This window comes from Petromyzon marinus, chromosome 37 (assembly GCF_048934315.1).
Source record: "Petromyzon marinus isolate PM22_M1 ecotype Great Lakes invasive population chromosome 37, UKy_Petmar_22M1.pri1.0, whole genome shotgun sequence".
NCBI classification, from domain to species: Eukaryota; Metazoa; Chordata; class Hyperoartia; order Petromyzontiformes; family Petromyzontidae; genus Petromyzon; species Petromyzon marinus.
Genome location: NC_133703.1, coordinates 17,288,907 through 17,298,766, shown reverse-complemented (window position 1 = coordinate 17,298,766; position 9,860 = coordinate 17,288,907). Strand labels below are relative to the sequence as shown.

The 9,860-nt window shown below is 52.0% G+C and overlaps 2 protein-coding genes across 3 annotated transcripts; both read left to right on the top strand.

The window, feature by feature from the left end:
* Window positions 1–894: 894 nt before the first annotated feature.
* On the top strand, window positions 895–1,197 carry DEXI (Dexi homolog). The gene has a single exon (XM_076072360.1). The coding sequence runs from the start codon at window positions 895–897 to the stop codon at window positions 1,195–1,197; it is 303 nt and encodes a 100-aa protein (XP_075928475.1).
* A 63-nt stretch (window positions 1,198–1,260) lies between these two features.
* LOC116949665 (uncharacterized) lies at window positions 1,261–8,668 on the top strand. Of its 2 annotated transcripts, XM_032967224.2 has the most exons (7): window positions 1,261–1,558; window positions 4,802–4,885; window positions 5,058–5,146; window positions 5,934–6,119; window positions 6,249–6,386; window positions 7,125–7,317; window positions 7,666–8,668. In XM_032967224.2, the coding sequence occupies exons 1-7, from the start codon at window positions 1,261–1,263 to the stop codon at window positions 7,965–7,967; spliced, it is 1,290 nt and encodes a 429-aa protein (XP_032823115.1). In that variant the 3' UTR covers window positions 7,968–8,668. The 2 variants fall into 2 exon arrangements, with proteins under 2 accessions (XP_032823115.1, XP_032823116.1); XM_032967225.2 differs by lacking the exon at window positions 5,934–6,119.
* The last annotated feature ends 1,192 nt before the right edge of the window (window positions 8,669–9,860 follow it).

Sequence of the window (9,860 nt, the reverse complement as noted above, 5' to 3'; positions counted from 1 at the left end):
GGTACAAACAAGATTCCGGCCGGCGGCTCAGCGGAAGAGCGAGACGATCGCAGTCAGAGAGGATTTTGAGTTCAAATCCTGGTTGGAGATAGACTTCACTCAATCCATCATCCATCCGGGGGCCGATAAAAGCACCACCACGATGTGGAGAAGATCAAGTCACGTTTATTTTGTTCAACCAGGATAGTTTTATTTGCAACAGTGCTGGCGGTGGGGGGGGGGGGTGTATCGACAGCGGTCCGCCTCTGGACAGACTCGCTCCCACCATAGGAATGTGGAATTTCCACAATTTGAGCAGATCTCAGACGAGTGAGGGTTGTTTGTGTTCACCACGATTCGAATCATTGCGTTTTGTGTAAAAGATTTGCGTCGAACTCGGATCCGTTTCTAACTTATCGGGGGGGGGGGGGGGTGCTTGTCTACAGGCATTCGATAGTTCACCAAGCATTGCTTCAAGCAAGCCAACTATATAATGCAGCTTTTTTTGGGGGGGCAAATTAAAACGCGATCTAATAAAAAAAAAGACCCCAGTATTATGAATGATATTGGTCGCGAGAGCCTACGTGTTAAACAAGCCACCTCTGCCGATGAGACACCGCGTGTCGCCGAAACCCCGCTCGCTCCACAGCAGTATTCGTGTTCCAACCCATGCCGGCTGAAGGTGCGCGCACAACCACACAGAGTGAGTGCTGCTGCTGCTGCCCGTGCCGCGTGACCTCGGGGTCATCGGGTCACAACCACCCCCCCCCCCCCGCGCCTGGTCCCTTTTACTGCGGAGGGACAGACGCGTGTGGGAGCGGACTGCCGTCGAGTCTTCCCCCGTGCATGAAAAACTCGGGAGTTGAGTGAAGAGTTGAGCGAGCGATTTGGCCTGCGGTTGGCGATGTTGGGGCGATGGTTGGTGATGCAGGAGGCCACCGGGCCGTGATGTTCGCGCTGCAGGCCGTGCCGCTCCGCGCCGCAGACTCGGCGGCGGCGGAGGCGGCGTGGAGCGAGCCCCAGGCCCTCTTCTTCTGGAGCCTCCTCTTCGTCAACCTCTTCGTGTTCTACTACGCGCTCTTCCTCGAGTACCTGTGCCTCAACGTCGGCATGGCCGCCTTCTTCCCCACCGACGCGCACGGCGCGCTGCTCGCCCTGGGAGTTGACCTCGCCCCGGACTTCGACCTCGACTTTCTCGACTCCGACCTCCTGCAGTAAAGGACCGGTGGTCGTGGTGGACGTGGCGGAGTCCACCTCTCGCTCCCCGCGGGAGCTTCGACCATGGCTGGTCGAACCCTGCTGATGCAGCTGCGGGCGCCGAGGCCGAGACTTCTCCACCGGCAACAGCACCGCCGTGGTTCGGCCGGTTGGAGCCGGTGCGCTCGGCCTTGCCCCGCCGGACTCGGGTGGGGGTTTCCCGGCGGCGCGGCTAGGCGAGACCGAGGCTTCGCGGCGAGCCGTGCGACCGTGGTGGACCTGCGCAGCGACACCGTGACGCGGCCCTGCGCAGCGATGAGGCAGGCGATGGCCGAGGCCAGGGTCGGGGACGATGTGTACGGCGAGGATCCCACGGTGAACGGTGAGGGGGGTGCCGGGCACCCGGAGGGGACCGAGAGGGGTCCCGGGGCCCAAGGGGAGCTTCGGTGTCGGGGCCTCCATGACTGAGGTCCTGGGGTAAACTTTGGATGTTGTGGTGGAGTTTGATGCACAACGCGTGTTTTGTTTATCGCGTGTTTTGTTTATCGCGTGTTTGTGTTTTGTGTGTCAGCTATCACGTGAAAACAACAACAACAGCGCGTTAACCTGACACGACCAACTCGTACTTGACGATTGCATCTTGTTGCTGGCCGGTTGGGCCTGTGCTCGGCAAACTCTAAAACGATGCCGATGTTTAAATCACCTCAGCGTTGCCGAGTCATGCAGTGGCGTCGTGCGATGCACAATGTGTGTCGTGCACACCCTCCTCCACCCGACAAAGTCAGTTCGTGAATATATAAGAACAGGTGTTACACTTTCTGGCAATAAAGCTGGATGTTAGGATGTTCAAACACCAAACAGAAACATCTTGCAAGGAATCATGTCTGCATTAAGCACACGTACTTGTGGTGAACAATCATAATACTAATAATAATAATGTTGCGCTGAGACCGTCAAATCACTACACTCCAGAACCCGATTTATTCGCGGGCGGCTGAATTTTTACGTCGTTTTTAAGGGTGGTAATAATATACAGGAAGAGCAGGAAGAATAGGTTTTACCCTTTCTGGCAATACAACAGGCGTTAAGATGTTCAAACACCAAGCACGTGTGGCATTAACCTCACGTACTTGTGGTGAACATTCAAACAAACATGATCTCATATATTGTATTAATTGTATTTGAAACTGATTGGTCTACATCAGAGACAGGCTTCTTTAGGGCCTAGTATCAGGGTATTTATAGCTCGGGGTGAGCAACTACAAAATGATACTGTGTAGGAACCTCCTGGTTACACCACCACACAGGGGATTATTGTGTGCGTCCGTCCGTCGTGCATCCAAAAATGGGAGGGTGGGGAGGGGGTGGGTGAGGAGGGGCTGGGTGGGGGTGGGTGGGGAGGGGGTGGGTGGGGAGGGGCTGGGTGGGGAGTGTGGGGAGGGGCTGGGTGAGGAGGGGCTGGGTGGGGGTGGGTGGGGGAGGGTGGGGAGGGGCTGGGTGGGGAGGGGCTGGGTGGGGAGGAGCTGGGTGGGGAGGGGCTGGGTGGGGAGGGTGGGGAGGGGCTGGGTGAGGAGGGTGGGGAGGGGCTGGGTTAGTTCCATAGTTAGTTCCATAGTTCATAGTTTCATTCATTTGGTATAGCCCTGTGAGCCATTCGGCTCTTGGATCGGGTGCAACCGCAACAAACAAAAACATGAACAAGAAAACATCTTAAAGTGATTATGTGACTGTGCAAACAGAAAATCCAGGAAATAGCACCGTACACCAACGCTGTGTGCAAAAATCCCAGTGGGATGCAAGTCAAATAACAACAACAACAACCACAAGACAACTAAGATTAAGGCCATCAGTCTAACTCCGTACTACAATAAACAAAAACATGCCCAAAACAAAAAAAAACGTTTTCGAAATCACCAAAATAAAAGCCATAAATGCAATGTAACAGTGATCATAGGGACTGTGACCGAATTTTTAACAATAAACTACACTGAATAGCAGTGGCAGTTAGGGGTGTACAACTCCTCTAGAACAGTTTTGAGTGAAGATCTCATAGGTAGTGATTCAAGTTGCAGTTTATTGGCAATAGCATTCCAGACCCTAGGGGCATCAATAGCAAAGGCCCTTCCTCCGGTTTTTGTACGGCAATAGGGAATGTGAAGCTGGCAAATGAGCGAAGACCTGAGGTCAAATTGGTTCTTTGAAACAGAGAGGAGGTGAGGAGGGTGGGGAGGGGCTGGGTGGGGAGGGTGGGGCTGGGTAGGGGGTGGGAGGGGTGGGGCTGGGTGAGGGGGGGCTGGTCACCCCGTGGTGCCCTTATTAAATGCAGACATGATTCCTTGCAGAACGTTTTTGTGTTTGGTGTTTGAACATCTAAACACCTCCTGTTTTATTGGCAGAAAGGGTAACACCTGTTCTTATTCATAATTAACGTTTTTGGGTTAGATCGCGTTATTTATAAATGTGTTGTAACCCTCCACCACCCGACACGGCCAATCAGCAAAAAAGTGTCACGTTGACAAAAGACAAAATAGTTCACTACTTTAGCCCACCGGTGTGTTGAAGAGTGAATCCACAACATTTACAGTTTTGATTTGAAGCTTTCGTGACTGCAGGGGTCCATACTCTTTGGTTCTTTCGGTAAAGTCACGGAGGTGTAAAATAAAATAAATCACTATTTTATTTTAACCTATTATTTTACTTTGATACTGGCAAGAAGGGTCCCATGTTCCAGTTCATGAAGTTGCCTCGTGAATAACAAACGTGGCAAGTTTATTACCGCTTCAGCAGCAGCAAAGGGTGTTGTGTTGCTGGAGCACCAGGCAGTAGTTGCCAGCGACGTTTTGAAGGCACAATGTGTGTGCTGTGTTGCAACGCTCATACAAACGTGGGATGTGGATATTTTGTCATTGTAAGGTTGATGTGAATGTGGGTGGTTGTTATTAATGGCTGTTATGTCTGGATTGAATGAAATATGGGTGGTTTTATTGGGTGTTGAGTGGGAAGTGAAGAGGAATGTGGGTGGATTCTTATAATGTATGTTTTTGGGGTTACCAGAAATGTTGATTGAGGGAAGTGGTTTTTTTTCAGTTGAGTTAAATCAGGGTTGAGGAACCTTTTCCGTTTGTAACTTTGGGACGGAGGCCGAATGTAACTTCCTCATAGTTTTCGCAGGGGACACAAGTTCACAGACCTAGGTTTAACTTCCCCCAGTGTTCAAGTGATTATCATGGTTGGCTATGTACGACGTAAAAGAAGTTCAACACACATAATGGGATATATATTACTTTTAACATATTTCACCTCGTCTAGCCTTATTTAACCTCAGCTGGTCTTGTACACCTCACCTGAGCTCAACACATTCACCTCACTTAGCCTCACCTCTAACTCGCATACCATGACCCCACCAGGCCTACCCCGCCTGAGCCCACTCTGAGCCACCCTGCCGCTGCTTGCCGCTCAACGGCAGTAATAACCAGGGCAGCCTGTAGCATTCGAATCGTCAACTTCCGCAACAAGCAGTGGACACGCTCCGTTGGGCCATGTCACTGACACTCAATGTTTAGATACTAAGTTTTGGCTGCCACACATTAACCCTGTGAACGCCTGCCTTCCTTCCTCCACACAGAGCTGCAGGGACTGGTGGCCGAGCTGCTGGGGATGGAAGCCGCCCTCTTTGTGCCGTCCGGAACCATGGGAAACCTCATCGCCGGTGAGGGGGGCCCACGTGTTCAGAAGGGGGGGGGGGTGCACAGTCGTTGTGAGACCGAGACTCCCGTCCCCGCAGATGTGTGGTAGGAAAATCGGTCATGAATACGAGTGTCACTGACCCGAACCCCCAAGACCTGATTGCCGAGTCGATGCGTCACCCGCTGTGCCACCAGTCATGTGCCACTGCCCGGAGCGAGGGGACGAGATGCTGCTGGGAGACAGGGCCCACATTCACCTCTACGAGCAGGGAGCCAGCGCCCAGGTGAGCATAGAGGATGATAGACACAGCAGGATGACCACACAGGGTGAATAAGTTGGGAAACATTTTAACTTTGTCAATTGCCATAGTATTTATATTTAACGATAATTAAAGTATTATAAATTGTATTATTTTAAATTTGGGTTTACACTTAAATTGGCAACATTTAGTGTGAGAAAATACAAGTTCCTTCGTGTGGATGAAAACATCACTTGGAAGGGATCTCAGAAGTAGTTCTGTGATATTCCTTTCCTGAGGTTGTGCAATAACAAAGGCTGATTCATTCCCACATTCCTCTGGCAGGGGAAAGTCTATCCATAGTACATCCAACTGTTGGCTTCCCACAATATGGGACTTATTTGATCGACCTTGGAGGGATGATGGGCTGAGTCAACCCCTAAATCAGGATTGGAACTTGCGACCTTCCGATTGCAAGCCGCTCGCTCTGCCACTGAACCACCTGGCCGTTCGAGTAAATCAAGGACATTGTAATCACCCCATTGGGATTACACACAGCAGCAGCAGCCATCGCCCCCTACTGGCAGACTAATGCCCATATGCAGGCCAGGTTCCGAGTCACCTTGTGCCACTCAGGGACAGCTTCCATTGGAGGTGCCCTTTCAAATGTTTCAGTTGAGAGGTGATGTAAAGCGTTCTAAGACGCCCTGGCGTATAGGAGGGCGCTGCCTCAAAAAATCAAATCATAAGTATTCCTATGCTACTTGAATATGAATGATTGGGAAGAGGGCGCCAGCGATGCGGAGGGCGTGCGGGTGTTGTTGGCGCGCAGCTGGGCGGGGTGCACGCGCGCACGCTGTCCACGCGGCCCGACGGCACCTTTGACCCGGCCGAGCTGCGGAGCAAGGTGCGGCATGAGCACCCGGACGTGCACGTGCCGCGCTCACGGCTCCTGTGCCTCGAGTCGTCCCACAACGCGTGCGGCGGACGAGCCCTCCCTATGGGTTTCCTGTGCGAGGTACGCATCACTTCCGGTTGCCCTCTGGGAGTATTCAGCAGTGGTTCGAGTAAGCCCGCCTCGGTGGATAAGGCGCTGCTTGTCGAAACCAGTCGGGAGTCTGCGTGTGCCATGCGTGGGCCCGTGCAGGTGCGGTCCCTGGCAGATGAGCTCGGGCTCCGGGTTCACATGGACGGAGCGAGGCTGCTGAACGCCGCCGTGGCGCTGTCGGTGCCCCCCGCCGCCATCGCTGGGCACTGCCACTCGGTCAGCCTGTGTCTCTCCAAGGTGCGTCAACCCCCCCGTGCCCCCCCTCCACCAACGGAGGGGCACGGCACACGTGTCTCTATTTGTCAGTACCCTCGCATGCATGGGGTGAGATCTCTTGCTCAAATGGGCATTGAGGTTGAGTTCAACTCCTGGTTATGGATTTTGAGCCAGTGGTGGAAATTCCACATTCCTATGGCGGGTGCAAGCACTAACATAAGACAACCATTTTTTATCTTCTTTGGTTCTTTCGGTAAAGTCACGTAGAATGAGAATAAAATAATAAATTGATAAAATAAAATAACACAATTTATTATTTTATTCTCATTCTACGTGACTTTACCGAAAGAACCAAAGAAGATGAATCATTGCAGTCACGAAAGCTTTAAATCGAAATTTAACCATTTTTTACTTTCCCAATAAGTGGTACTCATGTTATTGACCCCAGACAGATGGGCACAAATTTAAAAGAATATTAAATTAAATACATCTGGAGTACATGTAGTCGGCATTTGTGTTGTTAGGTCACTCGACCACTTGGTCGGAGAGATGACCCATGCGGTGTCTTCCTCTCGTTGTCTCTCTCGCTTCCCCTTTCTCTCACTCTCTCACTCCCCCCTCTCTCTCAATTCCCCCTTCTCACTCACTACCCCCTCTCACTCTCCCTTTCTCTCCCTCCCCCTCGCTCTCACTCCCCATTCCTCTCTCGCTCTCTCCCTCTCTTTCTATCTCCTTCCCTCTCTCCCTCCGCCTGTGCAGGGTCTGGGTGCCCCAGTGGGCTCGGTGCTGGCGGGCCCGTGCGAGCTGGTGGCGCGGGCGCGACGCCTGCGGAAGGCACTGGGCGGGGGCATGCGGCAGGCCGGGGTGGTGGCGGCCGCGGGGATTGTGGCACTCGCCGGCTACGAGGAGACACTGCTCGCCGATCACCGCCACGCCAAGATGTTCGCGCGCGGTACGAGCGCTCACCACACGCTCACCGCACGTTTACCGCACGTTTACCACACGTTCATCACACGCTCATCACGCCGGGTCTCGCCTAGAGGTGAGCATGCGGTTCAGGGTGCAGAGATACTGAGCCGGCTGCATTGACGTCCACGATTTTAATCCCAGGTTTCAGCCGCCTGGGATTAAACGGGGTTCTCAAGTGCAGTGAGGTCATAGTGTAAGCTCGTTTGCCAAGGGACTTTTACACAGTCTCGTAGACTTACATAGAGAACCATAGACTCGTGTGAAGACGCACAGAGTTGGCGAGCCCCCCACATCTGGGGCCGACGATTACACCGCCGGTCTCTCCTGGCAGCCGTGGCGGAGCACGGCGCTGCCCTGTGCACGGCGTGGCCCGACAAGGTGGACACCAACATCGTCATGGTGACGGTGACGGACCCCCGCGTCACGCCCGAGATGCTGCGCCAGCAGCTGCTGGCAGGGGACGCGGGCGGCAGCGGCACCGAGGAAGCGGACGCGGCAGTGCTGGTGGGCGTGTGGAGCGAGCGGGAGCTGCGCGCCGTGTTTCACCGCGACGTGTCGCACGCCGACACACTGCGCGCCGCGCACCGCTTCCGACTCGTCATCGATAACCTGCGCGCCGAGCTGGGATGCTGAGCACCCCACCCCACCATTGTAAAAGTGGTTGGGACTCGGTGTCCTGGCACCTGGGGTACCACCACGCCCAGCGTGTGTCGCCCCCCGTGGTGTGAGCAGGTGCTGCTAATTTTGTCAAGCGCTGTGATTATGCGTTGACTTGGAGCATTATGGATAGTGAAATTAATAATTTCATACACTTGCCTCTGATTTTCTACAGTGTTATTATGAACAGGGCCCATCGTGTAGATGGAGTGCTCGTGCCGATAACGTCTGGAAACCCGGCAGCATTTTGTTTAGAGAGTCTCATTCTGCTGATGAGACCAATAAGCGCATGCCACTGTTCAGCTTCTGTTTGGAAGTTTGGTCGGCCGATGGACTAACAACTACCTGATTTTCACGTGGAGAGACAGAAGTCCATTTTAGTAGCGAAAATGTGCTTTTGCTTGCTGCGGCATAAACGGGGATCGCCACGCAAATTGGTCACAGTTTCTGGTTGTGCCGTGCACACAACTGGCAGCTGCGTGCCCATGGCGAGTGTTCAGTCGCACGGCACGCATGCGTCACTGCATACGTGCACCGTGCGTCACGGCACGCGAGTCGTCCCCCAATTGATACTGGCTGTTGCAATTCAAGTTTGTTAAATGATGTTGTCTTCCCCCATCCGGTCACCTAAAGCGTTGTTACGGGCCTATGTTGTTTAATAAAATCCAAAAAATATATTGCTGTTTTGAACTGGTTGCTCTGTGATGCGTGTATAGGCTTTTGCCAAATAGAGGCCTGAGTTTGTTCCTGCGTGTTTTGATCCCAAGATTCTTCGTGTTTTACTTGCACGATCTACTGGACATCTGTGAAAAAGAGCATCATAGCTCAACGGATACCTCCAGTCTAAATATTCTGATAAAGATTCTGAGGTTACTCATTGGTTTTTTCGGTAAAGTTACGGATGTAGAAATACAATAAAATTATATTAAAACAAAAAACAATCACGACGTTTCGATCACAACGCAAGCGATCTTCATCAGGTGTCAAGAACAAATCATGGAGGTAAATACAACAAAAAGATGAGAGACGAGAATTCAACAAACTTGAAAAAACATGTGAAGCACATCCAGTCAGGCCAACAACACAGACACTTCCTGGCGGACCACGAATTTCAGAAGAGTGTTAAATTTCGTGTTCAACCTTTGGATTGTACATACCAGCATAGATAGAATGTATTTCTACATACGTGACTTCACCGAAAAAAACAATGAGTAATTTTATGCAGTCACGAAAGCTTTAATACTTGATTCTGAGATTGCTAGACGACAGCCAGGAGCCTGGTAACCATTTTCCCAAATCGACTGTCGTTTCCAGCAGATGTTTAGCCATGAATGCGCCTATTGTATCTCTGCATGGTTACATCTGCCCGAGTTTGTCAGGTAAAAGCTAAAGGAGCAGCCCTGGAATCGCTCGCAACTCAACTGGTGGAATGGACCTCCCACTAGAGGGAGCTCTCGGGGGGGGGCATTTGTCGACTCGTCCACACTGCCCATACGTTTTGGAAGATAGCGGGCGTACCCACACTTTGCCCCACCACATGCGACCCGCCAATCGACTTAACTGTTGTATACATTTATAATGCTGGGTTGCTCGAGGTGGGGAAATTAAATCAACTCGATACATTTTTTTAACCACGGTGCCAGGTAAAGGAATTGAATTGCCATCTGGATTGCAAGTGCAGCGTGCTCGTAACTATTAGACCGCCGCGGCAGCTGCCTTAATTTCTCAACAAATAAGGTTAATTGTGTGTCGTGTAATTGCTGGGCATCTGTGTGTTTGCGGCAAACCGGTAAGCGATCTTTACTGATTCATTTCATCTGGTTCCCTGTAACACCTGGTCATCAATGAGCGCACTAATAAAATCATGGT